This window comes from Paralichthys olivaceus, chromosome 11 (assembly GCF_024713975.1).
Source record: "Paralichthys olivaceus isolate ysfri-2021 chromosome 11, ASM2471397v2, whole genome shotgun sequence".
Taxonomy (NCBI): Eukaryota; Metazoa; Chordata; class Actinopteri; order Pleuronectiformes; family Paralichthyidae; genus Paralichthys; species Paralichthys olivaceus.
Genome location: NC_091103.1, coordinates 25,630,492 through 25,655,248, shown reverse-complemented (window position 1 = coordinate 25,655,248; position 24,757 = coordinate 25,630,492). Strand labels below are relative to the sequence as shown.

Genomic DNA, 24,757 nt, shown 5'->3' with positions numbered 1-24,757 from the left:
CAGGTACATTCCAGACGGCAGATGGTGAGTTTTTGTGTAACCATGGGCAAAATGGCATCGCCCTTGCCTCCACTGAACCTGGGAGTTCGGGACTTGCACTTTGATTCACATTTAAAACCAATTTCAAGGACTCACCTACAAAACATTGCAAAAAGATGCTGAACATTTTGTCCATGCCTCTGTTACCTTCAGACCTGATTGTTGTAATTCCTTATTATCAAGCTCCAACAGTAATTTGTTGAAGACTTTAAAACTTGTCAAAAATGCTGCAGCACATGTACTGACAACAACAGGCTTAATTGTCTTGTCTAAAGTCTCCAAATGAAGAGTGGAAGCAAGAGCCTTCAGCGATCAAGCTCCTCTATTGTGAAATCATCTCCCAGTTTAGTTGCTGGATTGGATAGAAGCCAGGATTGTCAGGGGAAACATGACACATGAAGCTTTTCTTTCCCCCTCTTCCTTTTTGTCACATTAATGGAACAAATGATCACAGCTGCTGCCACATCTTGAACATTGGGGGCAGCTGATCATTTTCTTTTGTATGAAAACTATAAACATTGATAAACCTCTCTTTTAATGCTAGACATTGTCCATTCTTGTAAATGTTGCAAATATTTGTATTTTGTTGGTTTGTTCTGTTACACATAACATATATTACTCCTCTGTCACTCCTGGAAGAAGACCAATTCACATACACAGATGTGGTAAGATGCAGGACACACATTCATGTAGGTCATGAAGAACAAACTGAAGTACGTTTTGTCTTCGGAAAAGTAAAGTTGGCCCCTGAGCCTGGCATAACCATCTCCAGGCTGGAACTGTGTGCCTGGCACAGAGTTCCTTGGCATGGACAAAGTAAAGTAGCTTTTTCTTCAGGAAATTACTTAGCCATTAAAAAGATGGATCTGACACCCTTTCCAGAGGGAGACGTGATGCACTATCAATGCCTTTACCACCCCAAGTTCACCATCTTCATAATGTAGCAGTAGAATACCTCATCCACATAACTCACTCTTTCTCTAAGTCTGTCAAAGACAAGTTTCATAGTTGACACATTTATCATCTTACAGATGACAGATTACAGATATCACTGGTAGCTGAGGTGACTGCAGTCATTAACAAAAAACCTATCATCTGAAGTGTCCTAAGATACAGAGTTGCCTCTCGTCCTCACTAACAGAGGCTTCTGACTGGCGCTGCTCATCCCCCTCCTCCTGCTAACTTTAAAGAAACAGAAATTTTCAAAGAGGCTAATGCAAGATCAAAAGCCATGTGGATACCTTTTGGAGTGGGTGGAGATGTGAGTACATTAAGATGCTGCAGCTTTATCCCAAATAGCAAGAGAAGCCAAATGTTTCAGAATGGAACATTGTTCTCTTGAAAGACGACAGCTGTATTGTATTGCAATATAGCTATGCTAATGCTGTGGGTGAGTATATTTATGTATGTGCACTATAAATTGCCTTATTCATTATTTCTGTTAAATAGAGGAATAAAGGATTAACAAGACAGTCGGAAAAAAGTAGCCAGCTAGGGAGGTGCAGGGGGGTAGTTTGTATAGATAGATTTACAATACCTGATTTGTGACTACAGACAGACCACTTAACCCACTGAAACAACTAAAATGTATGGCAGCTATTTGTTTGTGTGCTCTCTGCATACTGTTGTCAGTACTTATCAAAGTTAGTTTGTGAAAGAAGAGTTGTCACTGTAACACTATACAAAGCACATAAAATCAAAGGTTCCAAGAACCCTTCAACTTCTTCCACGGAAATGTTGCACACATACTTAGCATATCAGGTACTTTACTCTGTAAAGGTACCTGTCTATAATAATGAATGCAATACTCTTTAGGTACAAGGGTCATCAACCTACTAACTCTATTGGGTTAACAGAAGAAGCATCAGAATGCCTATAATTCAAAAGTAACTAGTGTCTCTGCAACCCCCCTCTACGATGGACTATTCCATGAGCGAGTCAAGTGAAGTCACGGAAGTGATTCAGGGTATAAACAGAGACTGAAGAGAAGTGTTGCGCCCGTTCACACTTAAAAAGAACAAGTTAAGTTCATACAGATGAAAATGAACAAATTCACATTCATTTGTTCTGTTTTTTATTGGGATTATTTAGATGATGATCATGTGTTTAGTTATGAATCGATGGTGTCGGATCATGAATCAGTGTCGCTTTGGTCACTTAATCACTGAGTCCTGTGTGTGTCGCCTTTCATGTTGTACTGAGCGCACATATTATGTGGATGACTTATTTTTCATGATGTTTATATGGAGCCTCATAGACTCTGGAATCTAACAGACACTGAGTTAATTCATGTACTGACCAGGTCCTGATAACTAGTGATGAGTGTTTATTGGTTATAGTGAGAGCAGCACAGAGTGGAAGAGGAAACAGAAGCTACAGCTTGATAAAAACCAATTGCAGCTTCTGCTCTGATCATGAAGCAAATGTGTGACCAGCTGCTTCATGAACAAGCTCTGATCTCACTGTGTGTCGCTCTGAACAAGTGAGAGGGGGTGGGGCCCTGGAGCCTCTGTTTGTGTGCACTTTTCAGCTCACTCCTGGTATTTCACATGATGGCCTTTATGATGATGTCATGATGAGACATGAAAATAAAAACATTCAAGGGAGAGATAGAAAAAGACAGGGACAAAGAGAAATGGTAATCATTTTCAAAGGTATATTTTGTTATTATTTCTATAACTCCAAAAATGACCTATTTCCTTGTGTGTTATCTTCTCACTTAATTAAAACAAGATATAAGACAAAGGCCTATCATTAACTTAATCCACTGAAAACCAAGGTTATAGATGACAGATCTTCCATGTGAATTGACAATATGGTTCATTCTTATTGTACTAAGATCATATTGTTTATGAAAATAAGATTTTACTGTGAGTGCATTTGTTAAACTATTAAAGTAGGACTTTCCTAGACAAATAAGGATTGAAAACAGATGGAGAACAACGTATGCGGAGGGCCCCATGCCTGTGTTTGCTGTGGGCCCCCAAAATGCTAAATCCGCCACTGGCTGGTGGACTTGGTAAGAACTGAAAACTGAACTTCAAACGATATGCATCCTCTCTGATACTGCTGTGTGTATGTGAATTTCATGGCACCTGCCTGCTAATTGGTGTTGTGATATTTAATTTATCCTGTCTGGTTGGCAGGTGTGCCTGAGAAAAAAATTAAAAACCAAAAAGAGGACAGAATCATTCATACCTTAGAGAAGGGTCCGGCAAACCTCCAAAGTCCATTGAAGCCAAAGCCTGTCAAATGAGAGGGAGGGGAAAGAATACAGTTGCATATAACTGTTATCAGCATAATCAATTAACTGTCAAAGCTGAATGTGGGTCCCTATTTTAGGCAGTGTTAAGAAATAAAAAATGTCAGCATGTATTACTTTGTAAATAGGATGGCTGGTACTGTGGTGGCGATTCCTCATGGTAAACCACACTCTGGACAATGCCATGGACAGGGTTTAGGAGATTGGTGTCTTGGCACATGGACAGCACAGTGTTGATTTTTGAATCCAGCAGATTGTGGCTGAGGATGAGACATATAAAAGAACCTTTCATAAGTCTGTGATCTGGAAACAGTTCTGTATGTGCACGGACTCTGGTTGCCCATTTCTTTTGTGGCACTGATGAAATGGGATTTTTCCCTTTTGTAACAGCACAAGTATTTCTTAGATTTTGGACAGGTCATTAAATTATTGATTAATTATACATCATAGAAGCCAAAGGGACTTGAAATCACATTGGGGTAAATACAGTTAACATGATCAGTAGGCGTGTGAAAAGATCAAAGAAGCATATACCCATGGAAAACAAAACTGCAATACAAGCAATGAAGGGCCCTTGCACCTTTAGACATGTCAGAGATATTATTTTAATCTAAAGCACATCTGTTGAACCTGCTGGAGGAAAATCGAAAATTAAGAAATTACAAAAGTTTCTTTTAGTTTACAACCCCAAATCAGAAAAAGTTGGGATAGTATGTTACATTTGAAATTAAAACCAAGAACAGTAATTTATAAATGATCTTTGACCTGTATTACAGTAAAAACAACACTAAAACACATTATTTTATGTTTGACATCATGAATTTATAACTCATTTCAATTTTAATTCTTGCAACATATTTAAAAAAAAGTTGGGACAGTAAAGCATTTACCACTTTGTAATGTTAGCATTCCTTTTCACAACACTTAAAAGACGTTTAAGGACCTGAAACACCAAGTGATGAAGTGTTTCAGGTGTCATTTTGTCTCATTCTTTCTGCAAACAAGTCTTAAGTTTTGCAACAGTACAGGGTCTCCATTGTCGCATTTTGCGTTGTCACATTCTCTATTGTGGCCAAGTCGGGACTGAACGCAGGCCAGTCCAGCAGCCACAGCCTCTTCTTCCACAGCTGTCTTTGTAATATGTGTAGAATTTGGTTTTGCATTGTCTTTTTGAAATATGCTTGGATGTCTCTGAAATATCTCTGACATTAATGGTGCCATCACAGAAGTGTAAGTTACCTTTGCCAAAGGCACTGACAAAACCCCATACCATGACAGACACTGGCTTTTGGACTTGTTGCTGATAACAGTCTAGATGGTCCTTTTCATTTTTGTTCCGGAGCACATGGCGCTCATTTCTTCAAAAATGACCTGAAATACTGACTCTTCTGACCACAATACACCATTCCACTGTTTTAAGGTCCATCCCAGAAGCCTTTAATCCCAGAGAAGTCGACGGTGCTTCTGGACACATTTAACATAAGGCTTCCTTTTGGCAAAGTAAAGTTTTAACTGGCATTTGTGGGTGTAACTACGTATTGTAGTGCTTGACAAAGGTTTGCTAAAGTAATCCTGAGCCAATGTGATTATATTGCTTATAGAAGAATGACGGTACTTGATGCAGTGTCATCTGAGGGATCGGAGAGCACGGTTAGTCAGCTTAGGCTTGCCCCTTTTCTTTTGATAATGTTATGCACCATAGGGGATGAAATATCCAAATCCCTTCCTATCTTTCTTTGAGGAACACTGTTTTTAAACATTTCAATAATTTAATCACACATTTTTGGCAAACTGGTGATCTTCAGCCAATCTTTGTTCCTAAAGAACGAGGCCTTTACCGGAGGCTGCTTTGGTACCAAATCATGATAACAATCACCTGTTGACATCACCTATTTCAAATCACTTCACGTTTTAATCAGTCTACTAAATAAAACTTAAAAAGTTGACCAGACAAAACATAAAATATCATATGTTCATACTGTCTGCAATAAAATACGAGTCAAAATAATTTTAGAAATCATTGCTGTCTATTAGGGCTGTCAAAATTGCTCCAAAATGACGTTCGAATATTCGCTCTAAAAAAACACATATATTCGAACCATTCGAATATCTGTGCATGCACAATGCGCATTATGTCAATAACAGGAGGACAAACTAATACAACGAGACATAACTACTTGTATAGGTATTTTCCTCAGTTTTAACATAAAACATACCCACACATTATAAAATAAGTAAATGAACTAACTTAGACCGTAAAAAAAGACCGCTCCGTCGCTCGCCCCTCTCTCTCTTTCTCCATGCGCAATGCGCATACTGATTTAAACAAACAATCTGTTAATAACGGTCGGAAATAACCATGGACTGTAAAGGTAATAACAGGTCTCTGTAGGTGAGGTGAGCTGAAGGTAGTGGGAGTGTATGTTGCGAGTTTAGGGGGCACGTCAGCCAGAGCTGTAGTGTGTGTGTATGTGAATAAGTGAGTGAGTGAGTGAGACTGCTGCATGCTGAACAGAGGGTCGCAGGGAGAAGGATCTGAAGTGCCCGTGTTTCGGCTACAAAACCCTGCCGAACCGATCCGAAACCAGCCCAAATTTGTATCCATCCGCCTGGAAACCGTGGTCGCGTCTCACTTTCAGCAGTGATTGACGCTGTGCAAGTGCAACTCCGCTGGCCTGACCTGTCATGCAGTGCGCCCACTTGCAAAACAGCCGCTGATGTGTTTTTTTTCCAAAGTAGAATATTAATTTTCACAATCGAATATTTGTTTTTTTTAAATATTCGAATATATATTCAAATTTAGAATATTCGTTGACAGCCCTACTGTCTATTTGTATTTTCCATACCATCCCAACTTTTTCTGAGTTGGGTTTGTAGCAGCAGCATCAAACCTGCCTCTATCAAACAGTGTGATTGATGAAAAACTTAATATTGCATCATCAGGATCCTACAAGTTTTCAAACAAAATCTAAGCAGGATATCTAAAAGTAGGTGGAGCTACTTTAAAATTTGTCTGCATGTTTTCAGGGTAGGAAATTTGAAGTGGATGTTATCAATAAGAGGAAGATATCAAAGTTTAAAAGCAGTTTGAGACTGAGATTGTCATATACAGTATATTTGTCCAGGTCAAGACTCTTAACAGATATATGAAGTTTGGAACTGATTTGACAATGTAATGGCTCATTATGAAGTACTTTAGTTAAGTTCAGGTAAATGAAAAAAGTGGGGAGGCAGTAGCTCAGTCCATAGAGACTTGGCTTGGGAACAGGAGGGTGGCTGGTTCAAGTCCAGCATGGACGGAAGTTGGAGAGGTGCCAGTTCACCTCCTGGGCACTGCCGAGGTGCCCTTGAGCAAGGCACCAAACCCCCCAATTGCTCCCCCGGGCGCCTTCATGGCTGCCCATTGTGTTCCATGTGTGCTGTGTTTACACGGATGGGTTAAATACAGAGGTCAAATTTCCCCATGTTTGCATGCTGTGTGTGGGACAATAAAGAGGCATCTTAATCTTAAAAAAACATGAAACTAAAAACTTTTGCAAATTAACACCCAAAGTCTAAAGCTAAGACTGACAAAATATGAAATTGATTAGAATAACACCCTAGGAGACTTTTGCTACATACAAGCTGTGGAAATGGCAAAAAAAGGTCCAGAATTTGTACAGATAACTTCAAAAAGGCAGATTGAAAAAACCTTTTACTGGAAAAATAACTTCAGACATCAGAGAGAGCCACATGTGAGAGATTCCTCTCCCAGGACAGACAGAAGTGCAATGGATGCCACATAGAAGAACGTCGGAAAAGTGGTATTTACAGCATTGGTTAGAATAAATAGTTTGTAGCATAATGGAAGGTAAATTGACGGCCCCAGGCCAGAGCAGGCATGCCAGCATATATCTGGTCATTGAGTAAATTTTTTTAGACAGACACAAACATTCACAGCCGACACAGGTACAAGTCATGGCAGAAACATTAAATGCATGACTTCCTCAGGTATACTTTACCCAAACTCAGTGAGGGTTACCATGCCCTTGTCCTTTCACCACTGAAAGCTAATTAGTTAATCTTTGAGTCCAAGTCATAACTGGTCAATATTCAAAGAGTTGAGATATAATTTTCAAGAGGCCAAAACATGGCAAAACAGACCTTGACCATTGACTACCGAAATATAATTATGTAATAGCTGAGTCTAAGGATTATATTTGTGCCAAATTTGAAAGGATTCTCTTGAGGTATTCTTAAAATAACAAGTTTATGAGGCAAAAGGGGGTTTTGTGAGGTCACAGAGGCCTTGACTTTTCACCACCCAAATCAAATTTGTTAAATATTGAGGCCAAGTTAAGGTTTGTACTAAATTTGAAGACATTCTAATTATGGAGATCCTTGCCCCTAAGTGCTAGGTCTTTGGGTAGGCATGATTAATTATCCACCAATACTCTTGAGCCGACTTCTAGAGCCTTATCTGCTTCACTGCCTCCACACCTCCTCCCACTGTGACTTGACCAGGGGTGGTCAAAGATATACAGTCTTGTACAATGACTTTCTTTCTTTGCCTTTGCACTGTGAAGAGTATAAAAAAATATCAAGGGAGGTGGAAGGCAGAGCTAAGGATCTGTGAGTTGAGGTAGTCTAGGGTGGTGTAAGGGCAAGTTAGTATTTAAATGGTTGTATTTATATAGCACTTTTCTAGTCTTGATTACCACTCAAAGCGATTTACACTACCAGTTTGCCATTCACACACACATTCATACAGTGCATCTACAGCAGCACTTTTTTTTTTTTTTTGTTCTATGGGGGCAATTCGGGGTTCAGCATCTTGCCCAAGGACACTTTGGCATGCAGATGGGAAGACTGGGGATTGGACTTCCGACCTTCTGGTTAGCAGACGACCGCTCTATCCCTCAGCCACAGCCAGCCCGTAACAGTCTAGTGGCTGCTGGATAGTAGCATTTGACACTTCTGTACCTTCTGCCAGAGGGCAGAGGTGTGAACAGTCCTTGTTGGGGGTGGGTGGTGTAATGTTTCCGTTGTGTGCTTAGACACCAGACGAATCACGATGTGCTGATCAGTAACAAGGTTTATTGATCCGCAGCTTACAGGCTGTAGACATTCAGTGCATGGCTATAATATCTACTGCCACCACATGACATAGTTTGACTAAGAACAGAGTGTATTCCCATTAAAAATCACATTGCCCTTTTTCTTTTTTGAAAAACATTAGCATTATATTTTGACCTTTCACACTGGGCTTACTATCACAATCATTTCAACAGCTGTCTAACTGTACTGAACAACAGTCATGAAGAACCATGGCAACTCTGCTGTTACACTGCTTCTAAGTGCTTCACATTCTAGGCTTGAACACATAACCCATAGAATGATATGCATACTGAAAGTGCATTACAAACTGTTCACTTGAAAGACAGTTATTGCTCATATCTCTTAACACATGAGAGATAATCCATATGACTGACAGTCCATATACTATGTATAGTCCTGTAGGTAGGTGGGAGGATGCCTGTAATGCCTCAAGGGGTACCTAGATGTTGTTGTGACTGTATAGACATCAGTGCTATCATCACTGACAGGATCTGGTGGGATGTCCTATAGCTCTGGATCTTTCTCTCTTCATGACAACGACTTGTCCATCTCTGACCACTGTAATCATGGAGCCTTTCACTTCGGCCACAGTGTAGGGCTCACTGTTATGTTATGGTGTGGTGAGGTTGTTTCGCTTTGGCTGACGATGAAGCACAATGTCATCTGGAGTGAAAGTGTGTGGTGTAGCATGACAATAAGAGTCTGCATGTGATTTCATCTTGGCTTTAGCCCTCTTGTCCCTTGCTCTCACTTCAGTGTCTGAACTTTCACTTGCAGTGTGAGCGAATGAATGGATTTTTGTGTAGGCCTTGCGTTGGAACAACAGTTCAGCAGGTGAGCTTTCAGTTATACTATAGGGTGTTGATTGGTACTCACGATGGAAGATGTTCAGGTGTTGTTTCCAGGGAAGTCCTTGTGTTACTGCCACCAGAAAAGCTTTGCCCAGTGTGCACATGAATCTTTCATTTGTAGCATTAGCTTGTGGCCAAAGTGGTGTGATCCGGCGGTGATGAAATCCCAAATAATCTGCAAACTGGTAGAACTGATCACTGTTAAATGGGGGACCATTAACTGTTTTCACAACTCTGGGGATCCCAGTATGTGCAGCTGGGGTGTTTGCCTTACATGCGAGACAACTGCGCACTGCTGCTTCTGTTTTGCGATCAATGTCTGGAAACCAAACCTTTCTGAGTAGTGCTTTGGTGTTGACAATGCTCTGATGTCCTTCATGGTCTAGCTGTAGCACTCTATCTTGAAGGGTGGTGGGAATTACTAACCTTGTGCCTTATAATGTCTGATGCATGTGATTTTGTTAGTTCACTGCTAACTTGTCTGAACTGCTTTATATGGCAGCATGTGGTGACTTGTCAGTTTTATACCACATTGTTGTGAGTGACATGTGCATTGACCTCTTGAATGATCGGGTCTTTAAGTGTCTTTGCTTTGATCTCAGTGAGTGACATAGCCTTAGGTTGCATTACTCACGATGAAGTTCACATACTCTTCTGCCACTTGTGTTGCTTGTGTGTTGTCATCTGTCTGAGATGGTAGAGGGTGATGAGACATGTTATCAGCTGGGTTTTCAGCTCCTTTTCTGTATTTCAGCTTGTAATCATAGGACTGAAGCCTGAGTCCCCAATCTTTCAATCCTTGCAGGTAGTTGTTTCATATGATTTCCAGGGCTTTGTGATTGGTCTAAAGTTTTAGAGGATGACCATAGAAGTACAGGTGGAAATGGCCAGTGCTTCCTTTTCAGTCAGTCTGGGAGTATCTCCTCTCTACATCCCCAAGAGACCGACTAGCATATGCTAATATGTGCTTTACACGTTTTAAATCACGCTGGCAGAGGATTGCATCCAGTCCAACAGGGCTAGTATCCACAATCAGTTCCGTCTCTCTGCCTGGGTAGAAGTAACTCTCTGATTAAACTGTCTTTGAATGTTTTTAAGGCAGTTCTGGGCCCAAAACCCAGGGTGGGTATTTTCTGGTGAGCTTGCGCAGTGGCTCGGAGATGGAGGATAAGTAATTGATAAACCTGGAGCAATAATTTGCCATACACAAAGGACTTTTGATTTCACTTTGATTCTGACAAATCTAAAATTGTACATCGATAAAATGATCTTTCATCATTGCAGATCTATCCATAGTATCGACTCATTCAGTTGCTCCTGACATTGCTTGCACTCCATCTCTTTCTCTCACTTGCGCAGACACACACATACCAACACACACAGCAACATTGTCATCTGACACATCTGTAAACTCTAACTTGGTTAAAACAACATCGTTGGTCTATGATTATTTGCATATGGAGCAGGGTCTGAATAGGTTCTAAATGCAGCTTTATTGCACTCTCTATCTGTCCTGGGGGAGGAATCCCTCATGGCTGTCTCTGAGGTTTCTATGTTTTTTTTGGTAGTTTTTCCTTACTATTGTTGAGGCTTTATGATAGAGGATGTCGTACATTGTTAAGCCCTATGAGACAAAATGTGATTTTTGAATATGGGCTATACATATAAAATTTGATTGATTGATGATAAATGCCCACACAGAGGGTCTGTGGTCTGATCTGTTAACAGATTCTGTGGTATGAATGAACTGAAGCCTCAACGGAAATTGATAAACAGTTGTCTTGTATGTGTAATAGCACAATCTTGAGATTCGATCCATAGCAAAAGTGAGGGCTTTCCCATCCCTGGATTTGAGGGCAACATCCAGTGTTTTGAGTAGCCTATGGACATGTGGTCTTATGTTGGTGTACAACAAGCCACATTGAGCGTAAGTAAAAAAGTTGAAAAAATATATTTATCCCCCAAGTTAATTCTAGTTGTCCCCTCTATTAAAAATCAACATGTTGATGTAACTTGGTTGGCAAAGGTTTGTGAAATAGAATTAAAATACTGTCAGAATTGGCAGTCTGTAGCTCACTGATGGCTCTGTAAACTTTACAGACAGAATTAACAGTAGCATCCCAGCTCAAAAGCTGGCTCTCTGAAACAGCTTATACCTATGCAGTTTCTTTGGAGCAACTGATAGAACTGCCCCAGGTTGTGGATGTTTTGTGATTGGTCTTTCAGCTCATCAAGGTATTTGATGTCAACTTTATGAACTAAGAGATAGATTGCTTTGATCCACTCAGGTGCCAGACAGACTTTGGGTCCCAGTACCTCAGTTACTCTGAACTGGGTGTATCCATGACAACCTCTACTTTTAAAAACTGATTTTATAATTCTGACAGCTAAGAAAGTCTAACCCAGAGAGGCTGTATATTGGCTACTTACACAACTGGGAAAACCTTTGGGAAGACGACGCAAGCTTCAGCCAAGTACTCGTACAAAATCCGTTGGTCAAAGTCATCAGTAGTATATTTGACCTGGGTGGCCTGGAAAATCAGAGCAACAGTCTATTAACTAACAGAGTCAGAGCTGAAAAGAAATAGTCATGATCCACTGGTCTGAACTGTTCTTATTCCTCACCAGCACAGTGAGGAGTAGAGCTTGGATTTTTGGATCAGTCAGCACCTCTTCATCCAGCAGAACATTGGACTCTGATACAGATACTTTACGAAGGTGAGAGTTTCCTATTCTTTGTGTCTCTGAAATTGTAAAATGGAGGCATTACATTAAATATCTCCATATCTATCAGGTTATCCCTGGATGATACTCTCACCTATCTCATAGTCGTTCTCTGCTACACGCCTCATCTTGGGAGGGGTGGTCATACCCGACTCCATCTCTGGTCTTTTTGGTGCCTTGGAGTCTGATATGAGATGATCAAAGCTCTTCCTGGTGCCTGGCCAACAAACAAGCATGATGATTGCATTTACAATCTGGAGGTTTAATATGAACTTTTCGAGGGATGCTTCAGCCAAAGAAAGATCAACATGTATTGTATAGAGCAGAGAGAGAAATCATACCCAGAAGCTTCTTGGTGTTAGCTTGTGAGGGCTGACCCATGTCAAGGCTCATGGACTTGCGTGTTCGTGGGCTGATCTGGCCCACTGTAGGGTAGTGATGGGTTGAAAGATAGCGCTCTGAAACCTGAGGTGATGTCCATGGCTGAGTCTCTCGCAGACTTCTGAGAGAAAGATTAATAGACAAAGCGTTGACTTATTTAAAAGCTAAAACCCAGCACCCCCTTAAGTGTAGTGCCTGCTGTGCACTTTACCGAAATGCATGAAAATAATTGGGCATATGTTTCATGCCCACATGTACAACAAAGTCAGGGGACCCATATTCCAAAATTTAACAGGAAGTCAGACATTTTGGATTAAGTTAACATTTTTCTATTCATACACATACAACAAACTCCAAACAACTTCAAATTTGGTCATTGCAATCTTACCACATTGTTGATGAAAAGTTGAACTCTCTGTGAGTTTTTGTTGGGGGGAGTGGCGTTGAATTTCAATGTTTCGCCATAAAATAGGAATTTCAGTGTACATTATCCAATCTGCACGAGACTTCACATATTCGATAAAAATCCTAACCTGAACACATATACATGCCAATATTCAGTTATTGTCATAGCATCCCCTACTGGCAACATGAAATAGCATATTTTATATTGTGATGTACTCCTCCGAGCAGATTGACCACATCCAGCTGAAATTTGGTCAGAAGACCCTTTAGACTTGGTCGATGATATGTTTTGAATCTACTGCATTTGTGTTAAATGCTATTGCTGTGGCGGCGCACAAAAGATGGTTTAGTTTTTACAAGTGATCATAATTTTGTGGGAATGCACGAAAAGTCATGAAAATCATCACACACAAAACTCATCACACATGTGGGAAATGCCAAACATCTACTTCAATATGGGTCTTGCATATGGATGTGGAAAAAACGCTCAATAACACCCCCTAAAAGATTTCAACAAAGCAGATCTGACGGCACGTCATCTATGTATGTATATGTATGAAAATTAGTACGCATATGCATGCGCATTATGAACAAAAAAGTCTCTTAGAGTGACATGCTTAACCCAACAGGAAGTCAGCACTTTTGAATTTATGTTACATGTATTTCAACAAACTCCTCCTAGAGCTTTCATCAGATTAACTTCAAATTTTGTTTGTCATCTTAACTCACTGAAGATTAAAAGTTGTTAAAAGTGGGGTGGTGTATAACTCTGCAAGGTTCGATTACGACTTGCTGCCTGTCATCTCCCATTCTCTCTGTCCCCCTTTTAACAATTACCACTTGCTGCCTGTCATTTCCCATTCTCTCTGTCCCCCTTTTAACCACTAACTATCTGACCCCAAAAAATAAAAGTTGTTAAAAGTTTAAGTGACAAGAGTCCCGGCCTGACAACATCTAAATAAAAAATATTGACTTTCACAATCACAGTGCCCCCTAGTGGAAACAGGAACTTGATTTGATGTCCTCCTCCAATTCCATTGACCACAACCATCAGTCAAACTTTGTAAGAAGGGTGTCCACAAATTGATGAAAAGTGTGAGTTTACATTGAAAGGCATGTCTGTTGTGTCAAATTTCAAAGATTTGCCATGACATAGGAAGTTATTATAACTCCACTGTGCATCGTCCAATCCTTCCCAAATTTCTCTTGCTTGACCAGAGTCCCAGGTTGGACAGATTTGTATGTCAATATTGACTCATCATCATAGCGCCACCTGCTGGGGACTGGAATCCAAGTGTTTTATACTTTGACACACTGCAATTACATTCAAATGTGCTCAGATAAGCCATACGATCATAATGATACTCATTGCGACATCTACTGGTAACAGGATGCAAGATTAGTAAGACAACATTGATTTGATTAACGTAAAATTTTCACAGTGTGGTCTACACTTGATGGCATGGACCGTAATGCATCCATAGTTGGGCCTACATGTGTAGTCAAAAGTCTGACCGCATGTCTCCTTTGCTCTGGAGACAAAAAAGAGCTTCTAGAACTAAGTCTCCCAGGGTGCTTCATCTTCACACATAAGTGGTAAAACTGCTCCTGGAGACAACTCTCAACCACTATTGGTCACTGTGTGCCCCATGACCCATGAGGTCACAAGGCCAATATAAGCCGAGTTTCCCCTCTCCTCCTCTTCTGCCTCTTCCCCTGCTGACCGCTCCTGGAGGAGTAGGTTCTGCTCCTGCTCTCCCAGTCAAGGAGATTTCCTCCCTACACAAGCTCCTCAACTTCAAGCAGGCCTACCTCGAGCAGACTGCTAAAACCTTCCAAATGCAGTGGAGCCTGCCTAAGAAATTCAGCACAACTGGCCACAACACAAGGTCTGACCAGAAGATGCACAACAGGAGCCACAAACCAACAAGACCACTTCACTGGACTTCAAACAGCAGATCCAAAAAGGACCTTTCCCTCTTTTTCATGGACGGTTAACACAACTGGGCTTTATTATTACGTTAGGCTAAGCAAAGGACAGTTTATTCTATTTCTATTTCATGTGATGTTTATAAGTTTGACTGATCATTTTCTCTGCATGTATCTAACTACTGTCTTTAACCTGGCAACAACACCTCACACGCTCATCCCCCCAAATTTAACACATACATGTGATCTCAGCCACATGGTCCCACCATTTAATTTTTAATCTCATTCTTACACACACACACACACACACACACACACACACACACACACACACACACACACCTGCACATCTGTATATAGTAAGTACACCTTTAGTTAGTTTGTGTGTTTATACTTTTCTTATTTTCATACATGTTTTTCTTTAAAACACGTCTTCATTAATTATTTTTGCCAACCTCTACACTGTCAAGAACCCCATATCCTTCAACTGTGCTAGCTATTGATATGGTAATTTTAGTAATATTTATTTATTTAATTATTAATCAGAGTTCCAAATTTGTAGTCAGTAATTTCATGAGACGTAATAAATTGTCTATCTTTTCCCTTCCTTTGAAGAGTGATGCCCCGATTGATCTTTTATCAATTAAAGTTATTATTCATATATTGACTATAAATATAAATATATTGACTATAAATATGTTTCTGATAACCACATTTACTGAATGCACACCATTTAATGGTGCCACGCTTAAAGTAGAATTATCACCACCACCACTTTCCATCCTAGAGAGGGATGTTAACAAGCTCTTCAGGAGACAGCACCCCCATAAAGCAGACAAACCTGACTCTGTCTCCCCATCCACCCTGAAGCACTGTGCTGATCAGCTGTCTCCAGTGTTGATTCCAGTGTTGACATTTTTAACACCTCACTGGAGACATGTCAGGTGCCAGCCTCATTCCCAAAATACCAAGGACCATAGGACTTAATGACTATGACTTCTGTGGTAATGAAGTCTTTTGAACGTCCTGTCCTGTCCCACCTCAAGGACATCCCCAACCCCCTGCAAGACACTCTACAGTTCACCTACAGAGCCAACAGATCTGTAGACAATGCTGTAAACATGGCTCTCAACTTCATCCTCCAGTACCTGGACTCCCCAGGAACCTATGCCAGGATCCTGTTTGTGGACTTCAGCTGTGCATTCAATACCATCATCACTGCTCTGCTTCAGGACAAGCTCTCACAGCCTGACTACATCTGTAAATGGATCACAGACTTCCTGTCTGATAGGGGGCAGCAGGGGAAGCTGAGGAAAAATGTCTCTGTCACGCGGACCATCAGCACTGGATCCTGGTGCAGTTGGAGCTCAATGCTCTCAAAACAGTGGAGATGACTGTGGACTTCAGGAAGAGCCAACTTCCGCCTCCTGTTGGATCGGGGGGAGGGGGCGTGGAACTGTAGTTCCCGCGACGACAACTGGCATGCTATCCGGTTGTCGGATCTAGCTTCTTTTCTTTCCCAATAAAAAAGAGATGTTGGCCTTGCCACGCAGTTACAGCAGATGATAGATGGCTACAGAACCTACAGATGCCGCTATTCCGCCTCATTGCCATATTTTAACCTACTGTCTATGCATGCGGAGATGCGGAATATTTATTTATTTATTTATTTTCGGGGGGACCGCCTTAACTATAAAGCGCTGCGGGAAACCCTGTGGTATGCTGCTCCTACAGCCATGGGCCGAGCCAGAGTGCAGCGCATCATTCGCTCCGTTGAGAAGGTGATTTGCTGCAACCTGCTTTCTATCCAGGACCTGTACTTCTCCAGGACTCTGAGACGTGCAGGTAAGATTGTGGCCAACCCCTCCCGCCCACGTGGGACATTGACTCTTTAAGCCACTTCCCTCTGGCAGGAGGCTGCAGGCCATCAGGACCAAAACATCATGCCAGCCTCATCAGTAAGGCCCGGGACCCTTTAACCTAACTGCACTTGTGTCCCTACCTGTAAGTTTGACACTTGTACAATCCCTTCCACTTATGACATATTTTTTATTTGCCTATAGTATTTTATAATTCATTTTTTTTCATATTTTCTATATTTATAACTGCACAAACTCACCACAGCAAATTCCATGTATGTGTAATCCTACTTGCAATCAACCTGATTCTGATTTTGAAAGCTGAAGTGCACAAATGCTTAGACTGATGATGGGTACAACATCATGTCTTGCTCCACAAAAATGAATTCAACCAGTCTACAGCCATGCAAGGCATTCTGTGAGGTTTTATTTAAACACTAAATCGGCGTTACAGCCACTTCCTCTTTGCATTCCATCAAAATGCAAGCTGTTGCGGTTGGATGTAATGGCTTAAGTGTCACAACATGGCGTCACCAATTTTGAGGTATATCACATGAAAAATGTAGGCGTGACATGTCAAAGTATAAAACATGGTACATCCTGTCACAGCTAGAAGGCGCTGTGACTATAATAGCATATTTGCATTTTGAACACTTCAGGGCAGGTTCATTATCCCATATATACAGTTTGACAGTAATTGGAGCAAAAACATGGAAGTTACAGCTATTTGAAAGTTCTTGGCGAGACATTGAGATTCGGTGCCATGCCAAGGACATGCCCCCTGATGAAGACTCAAAAGTTTGACTCTATGTTATCAGCAACTCCTTCAGGCTCACCTGACCAAATTTCACATGAATTTGGTGAACAGGTTTGCTGCAGGACACTTAAATGTAAAACATGACATTTCCTTTCAAAGCTAGGGGGCGCTATGACTATTATTCCATATTATCATATGGAGCTGTTCAGGGCGGGACCTTTGTTGTATATATGTGGTTTGAGGCAGATTGGACAATATATAAGGAAGATATAAGCAATTCACGGCCACACCCCCTGACAAAAACTAATAGATTACAAAACTTTTAATCAGAAAGTCGGCGACATGACATAAACTACTACTACTACTACACTTACTACACATACACATATATTATTTAATTTAATACTTAATTTAATATCCCGCACTCCTTCACCCTGTAAACTGCTGCTAGCCCTTCATTTAAATTTAAATTTAAACTGTTGTACTATGTTATATGTTAAAAGTTATATGTTACTATGTTGTATGTTAAATGTTATGTTAAATGTTATATGTCACTAGGTTATATGTTAAATGTTATGTTAAATGTTATTTACTAGGTTAATGTTAAATGTTATGTTAAATGTTACTAGGTAATATGGTAAATGTTATGTTAAATGTTATATGTTACTATGTTATATGTCATATGTTATTATATATATTTTTTATTTTTTATTTTATCTTGTATTTCCCGTCTACTGCGTAGATGTTGCCTGCCAGGTCACAAGAATTTCACCGCTCTGATGACGCTAAGTTATTTGGTGCATGTGACAATAAACTTTGATTTGATTTGATTTGATTTGATTTAAACCAAATGTAATGTTCCCAACCACATTAAAATGATGTATTATCACCAGACCTGACCCACCTGCACAATTTGGTGATGTTTTGAGTATGTTAAAGCACCCAAAAAATTCAACCAAAAATCCTAGCGAAAACAATACATCCTTGCACTGTCGTGCTGGGGCTCTAATAATTCAAGCAAAAACAATAGGTCCTTGCCGTGTTGGGCTCGGGACCTAATAAAAACTTAAGCAAAAACAAAAGGGCCCTGCACTGTCCTGCTCAGGACCTTGCACTGTCCTGCTCAGGACCTTGCACTGTCCTGCTCAAGACCTAATAAGGTTTTCCTTAACGAGATACAATTGTACATCAGCACATAAATCTAGGTCCTCTTCACTTTATAAATTTAACTATAATAGCTGTACAGAGACCAGAGAGCAGTTAACGGAAAGAAAATGTATACAAATTGCATGAAAAAGAACATCATCAAAGCTTGGTCAGTGTTACAATCTAACATTGAGGTGTGCCGTGTGCCATGCTGAGGCCAAGCTTTGTACCACAAATGTTAAAAAGTATGATTCTTTTTGTAGGTAGATCAGCCAACTCCATCCTTTGTATACCTCTTTGTTACTGGCTCACCTGCAGCTGGGATCAGCGATGTGACTAGAGTAGGTATCCATAGGTACTGGGTCCATGGACAGCTCAGAAATAAGTAGTGATTTTCTGTGTTTGAGGCTGCAGCGGCTTCGAACCTCCTCAGACACAGTGAGCAGTGCTGTACCATACCACAAAGAGATAGCAATAATAATCATCAACAACATCAGGGCATACACAAACCAATCACCACCATAAGTACAGATAGTGGCTCAGAAATTAGTTATATATTCTGTAAGTAAAAGCACTCTTCTAAAAGAAATGACTGGATGCAAAGTAGGTATTTTTCAGTAACAGAATATGATGTTACATTGTAACAGAATTTTAATGGTAGGCATAATGGATGGATAATGCATATATAGAATGAAAGTAAGGTGTTAAGCTACGTTCACACTGCAAGCCTTACCACTCAATTCCGATTTTTTTCTAGATCAGATTTTTTATGTAGCTGTTCACATTATCTTTTCAAATATGGTCAATTTCAGACTCCAATGTGAATTGGGCATGACCCTGTTCTGATGCATGCGCAAAAGCACAAGTCGTCACACGCTGCATGCTTTGTATGGAAGTAAACAAGAAGAAGTCATTCATAAACATGGAGGCCACAAATGTGAGTGACTAGGGTTTTTCTTTTTATATGCTTTCTATTACAGACCAGTTATAATACGATGACTCAAGTTTTGTTTGTACAGATGTGTCAACTCAAGTACTCAGCCTTAAACCTCACTGTCCCTCCACTGACTACTTTTGTCACAGCTGTCTCATTGTTGCATTGAATTCTGATACGGGTCACATGGCTGTTCAGACTGAGGTTGCATTTCAAAAAATCTGATCTGTATCTGATTTGAAAGAGTCTCAAATGAGAGACATATCCTCTCAATGAAAATATCAGATTCCATGTGATTTGTGCTGTTCACACTTCCAATCTGGGTCACATAGGGGAAAAAAATCAGATTCAGGCCACTTGGGCTCACTGTGTGAATGTAGTGTTACTTACCAGCCAGATAGGCCACACTCTGGGTGTTGACCTCAAACTTGTCACATTTCAGATGTTTACTGATGAGAGTCAAAAGCGTGTGCAGGATCCTCACTGTTCTCGCTACTGTGGTGGGTGATGGGTGTCTGTAGCCTAGAGACACAGGTTATAGACATAAAAACAGACTCTCAGGGACAGCAGCTGATCCAAAAAAAGCCATGGTGCTGAAGCAAGACACACTACACCCAAACACAGCGAAAATACCACATATAGTGGTGCTCACTCTAACTTTCTGAAGGTAACTGACACCTTTTGAAATACATTGCCAGTGATGGCCGAATTATGTGTATCTGCTATAGTCATGGCCTGTGTGAATATGTCCCAGTGCTAAAAAAAAAAGACCACAATGTATTTCTTGAACATTGGACAACTGCCATTGAATGTTAATCACTATTAGCAGCTGCTTTACCTTTGAGTAGGTGGCCCACCAGTGCAAAGTTGAAATTGGCACTAAAATTGAGGCCCACAAAATGATCCATCTGCTTACAGTGCCACTCTAACGGATGTCTGATTTCCATGAACACTTCTTCTGGACTCTGGAGGAGAAGAGACATATAAAGTAAGGTCCTGTGTCACGTCAACGACTGTCTCATCTTCTCAATGAAGTGTACTGGCTTTTAGTTTGCAGAACATCAAAATGTGGGAATGGGTAAGCACAGGAGTCCTTGTCCTTCCAAGGGTTCAGGTTAGGCGTGTGTTTATAATTTTTTACCTTGTCGTTGAAGATGCGCATTGTGTCCAAAGTGTGGAGGTTCTGCTCCAGCAGGGCAGTTCCAGCAGAGTACAGGTTAACTTCATCCAGCTGCAGCACAGCTACTGCGATCCAGAACAGAGCTTTGTGCATGGGGGACTCCTGCAAACACACATATGGCTCATATGCACAGTAACTCATAGACAGTGTGACTTGCTGTAAACAGCAGGGGAGGGTTGTGCTGATATTGTCAGGGACATAAATAAATGGGTAATTCCTTAACATGTCAACACACGTTTGGGCAGCACCCCCACAGGGACTCATGAAATCTGGATTGGTGATTTGTTTATATGAGAAACCTATGGAACTCTTATTTTGACCAGCCATATCTCCCTTAATATAAGTCACAGAGAAATGCTTTTCATTTTTTATTAAGCAGTATTTAACAGCATTATGAGTGTTTATAACAGTTCAAGAACAATTGGTCAATCACCAAAGTTAGTTAATAATGTCATCAGGACCTCTAGAAAATTTGGTCTTTGCTGCTTGAGTTGTTGCTGAGATATCATCAGTTATCTGAAGGTGCCTCACCTAAGAGGCACTACTCAATCCTTAAAATATTGCTGAGACATAGAGATCATTACATGGTCAAGCTCATGCAAAAGCTCAATGAACTACTTTGTTGATGGGCTCCCAGGCTACTGGGTTGTGTGTTCAAAGAAATACAACATGGGCAATAATATTTTTTCGGCCAAAAAAATTAAGTGTACTGGTTTTTAGCTCCCAGAATATCATGTTAATTGTATTTATTGCAAAAGTACACTTTCTTGCATTACTGTTTGAATGTTGAGGTGGTAATAAACTAAGAAACAGTAGGCATTTTTCTGCTCTTTCAGGCAATTGTATCTTTGCTCTTCAAAACAGCCTAGCCACCTGTTATATGTTAATCCAGGGATTTTACCAATTTTTAAATATATATATTTTTTGTAATTCGACTGTTACACTGACTCATAATGCTCATATTTTATATTGTGCTTAGTATACGGTTTAGATAAACATGGAGGTGGTAAATAGTTTTAAAGCAATATGAAAACCCTTTTCTGTGACCTACAGTATATTATGGCAGATACCAATATTCTGACTCTCCCGCAAGTTTGAAAAAGTTTAAACTATGTAAATCCTTTAAAGGTTCTACAAGGAACCTTTCATTTTGGTTGATTTTGGCGCCTTTGGGGACAAAAGCGGTAATGTTTCCACAGTCACCTTTCGTAAAAATCTTGGTCCAGACAGCATGTGCATTTGTTTTGGAAGGAGAGACACAAGTAGCGAGTTGCGGACACACACACACCAACAAAACACTGCGACTTTGTAGCTCTCTTTAGATTGTTTTTATTGTGATAGTATAACATTAAAGGTCTGGATCAGTTTACATCCTATTCTCAGACCACTGTTGGCCAGAATATATCAAACCACCATAACAAACAGCTTCTTGTTTGTAAAAGACATGGAGTTGGCAAGAAACAGACTCTGGAGTGCTAGTCTGTATGGGTCAGTCTTTAGCCTAGCTTCCCCTGCTTCTGTTTCCTCTCCTTCCGCCTAAATATAGGCCTTTTCAGCCTGAACATTGCCCTTACTTTGCGGGTAATCTGTCCTGGCTACCGAATAGTTTATAGAAAAAGACAATTTCCTCCCTGATTGTCTTTTTTGCTGTTGTAGGTCATAAAGAGGCAGAGATATTAAAATAAGCATTTCATAACCAGTTAAAAACTCATTGTAGGGAATTAAATTGCAACACCAGACACATGAAAATTTGGTTCCATAGGTTTCTCATATGATCAACTCTGAATGGCAAATTTCATTAATATCTATGATGGTGAAGATGAAAAGTTTGATCGTTTGATACAGATCCAAATACCAAAGGGATGATCAGATAATCTTTAATGATTTGGTGACTACTCAGCTGATATAAAATGTGCGTGCATTACATTTGATAAGAAATAGGTTTAATATTTATTTATCTTAGCATACCTATTCCACTTTAGATAATTCATAACTTAATCTGGTCCTGTCAATTCCATTTTATTTGCAAATGATAATATTTCAAATACTGCACCAATTTTAAGTCTGAAACTTGAGGCTTCAGTTTATTAATTTGTAGTAAGTATTAACTAAGCACAGTCTATTCTTTGTATGCAAAATAACAGCTATAGTTGTGGCTGCAGATGGATTAAGAATGGTTGTATACCTTACTGAGAAGAGGCTGCAGCTTGGTTAGAGCAATGACTGTGGCTTCAATTAATACTTGGCTGTTGTAATTGTCCGGTCCCTTCAGACAGCTCTCTAGACCCTGTTATGGTGAGATAAAGACATCAATGGACTAAAATTACCACTTTGCAGTTGTTTGGCACCTTTAAACAATCAAGTTGCAGGAAAAATTTACATAAATAAATATGTACTGTAAAGTAAATATGTCCATATACATCAAATATGGTTTTGCTGAGGTGTGACATTGAATAATGGCCAGAAAATTGTATGAACAATGTATGGAAAACACAACATTATACATTCAAAGTGAAGTTGGGTGTAAAATGTCATCACTTAATTATATCCCTTTGTATTATTATGATTTACCTTAGGGCTGTCACAATAAAAGATTTTCACTAAACTGTGTAATATTTTACATGGTTTATTGTGTATTTTACCTCATCTTTGGCAAGTGAATTATGGTCAAAATACCCCAAAATTTTTTCCAATCTTGGGACAATAAAGGAATTTTGATTCTGAAAAAATAGAATTTCCTTCAAATCATGAGCAGAGATGATGATGACTTGTAATAATAGCATTTAATTAAAATTCAATAAAATGTCTTATGGTTTAACATCTGCGTCTCCTTTATACACTTGTGACTTCATAAAGACACACACACCCACACCACTTTGACTATGCTGTTTGTGTGTAGGTGCCCTGCAGATGCAGAAACAGAGCAGAGGATATCAGAGACAGAATGAATAAAAATCTAAAAATCATCAACCCTACGTCTATTCTTTGTTAGCCCAGGCAGTCTTGTTTTTAACATAACATGGTGTCAGAAGAAAAAAAGGAAAGGTAGAATACCAGAAAAGATTAACCTTCCACTGCTATGCAGATGACACACAGATATACCTTCCAGTGAGAACTGATGACCCGAAAGCCTAACTGCTGTGTTAGACTGTCTTCTAAATTATATAAATAGTTGGATGGCACAAAACTATTTAAACACAACTCAAAGTCAGAAATAATGTTATTCAATCCACCTAACCCCATCAATCAGATTGAATGCAGCCTTGGTACCTGCTTAATCAATGTAAAGCCCATTGAAAGAAACCTAGGAGTTCTGTTTGACCAATCACTCACTTTCGAACCATAAATTAAAAAAGTAGTCCAGTCCTGCTTCCTACAACGCAGAACCATCTAAAAACCTTTTATTTTACTTGTTCACTTATTTTTATTGTCATTTTACTTAAGTTTTTATTGACTTTTTTGCTTTGTTGTCAAAGCACTTGGTTTTTAAAAAGTGCTATATAAGTAAAGTTTATTATATTATTATTAAGTGACTCCGTCTCTCTTTCTTTGCAGGTATCTCAGACTCCAGAGCTGCATGATTCAGACAACAACAACAATTATCATATAATTATTATTTGAAATGTTAATAAGATCTTTACATCCATAACTATCACTCTTATTGATTTCATTGTAACAACTAGTCAGAGCTAAAACCTGATGATGCACAGCTGTTCCAAATCTTTCTCTCTTCTCTCCCTTATTTTCCACCAATTTCCCCTCTCCTCCCCATTTTTCTCTGCTCACCCCAACCCTTCGAGGATGATTGCCACCCATATTAAGTCTCGTTCTGCTAGAGGTTTCTTCCAGTTAATGTTATTGTGGAAGCTGTTGGGTTTCTCTATAATTTTTAAGGTGTTGACGTTCTATGTAAAGTGCCTTAAGTTAATGTATACTATGGTTGGCGTTACACAAATACAATGTTATTTAATTGATAATTGAAGTTGAGGCAATGGTGTCCATGACATTACAGAGGCACAAATAGAGAGTAAAGAGGAGGCAGACTTTGCCTTCTTGGGAGAAATGTGCTCAACAAAATACTGCAATTGAATGGAGAACAGACTGTTTTCAAATTGGAAACCAGGGCAACGTTTATAGCAATTCCAAGCAGCACTTTCTCCATCAAAAAGCACGGGACTCTGCAGCTGCCATGT

At 39.8% G+C, this 24,757-nt stretch overlaps 1 protein-coding gene across 11 annotated transcripts in view; it reads right to left on the bottom strand.

Moving 5' to 3' along the window:
* Nucleotides 1-24,757, bottom strand: part of nf1a (neurofibromin 1a) — a 186,462-nt gene that overhangs the window by 7,678 nt on the left and 154,027 nt on the right. For 9 of the 11 annotated variants that reach the window (XM_069534939.1, XM_020088252.2, XM_020088257.2 and 6 more), the window contains 11 exons: nucleotides 22,750-22,851; nucleotides 20,526-20,666; nucleotides 20,223-20,349; nucleotides 19,775-19,906; nucleotides 18,763-18,898; nucleotides 12,315-12,475; nucleotides 12,068-12,190; nucleotides 11,875-11,993; nucleotides 11,680-11,780; nucleotides 3,419-3,561; nucleotides 3,238-3,284 (listed from right to left, as the gene is read on the bottom strand). In XM_069534939.1, the coding sequence (XP_069391040.1) occupies nucleotides 3,238-3,284; nucleotides 3,419-3,561; nucleotides 11,680-11,780; nucleotides 11,875-11,993; nucleotides 12,068-12,190; nucleotides 12,315-12,475; nucleotides 18,763-18,898; nucleotides 19,775-19,906; nucleotides 20,223-20,349; nucleotides 20,526-20,666; nucleotides 22,750-22,851 (1,332 nt within the window). Of the gene's footprint in view, nucleotides 1-2,504; nucleotides 2,597-3,237; nucleotides 3,285-3,418; nucleotides 3,562-11,679; nucleotides 11,781-11,874; nucleotides 11,994-12,067; nucleotides 12,191-12,314; nucleotides 12,476-18,762; nucleotides 18,899-19,774; nucleotides 19,907-20,222; nucleotides 20,350-20,525; nucleotides 20,667-22,749; nucleotides 22,852-24,757 lie in introns of those variants that run through there. The other 2 variants (XM_069534943.1, XM_020088255.2) reach the window with 2 other exon arrangements.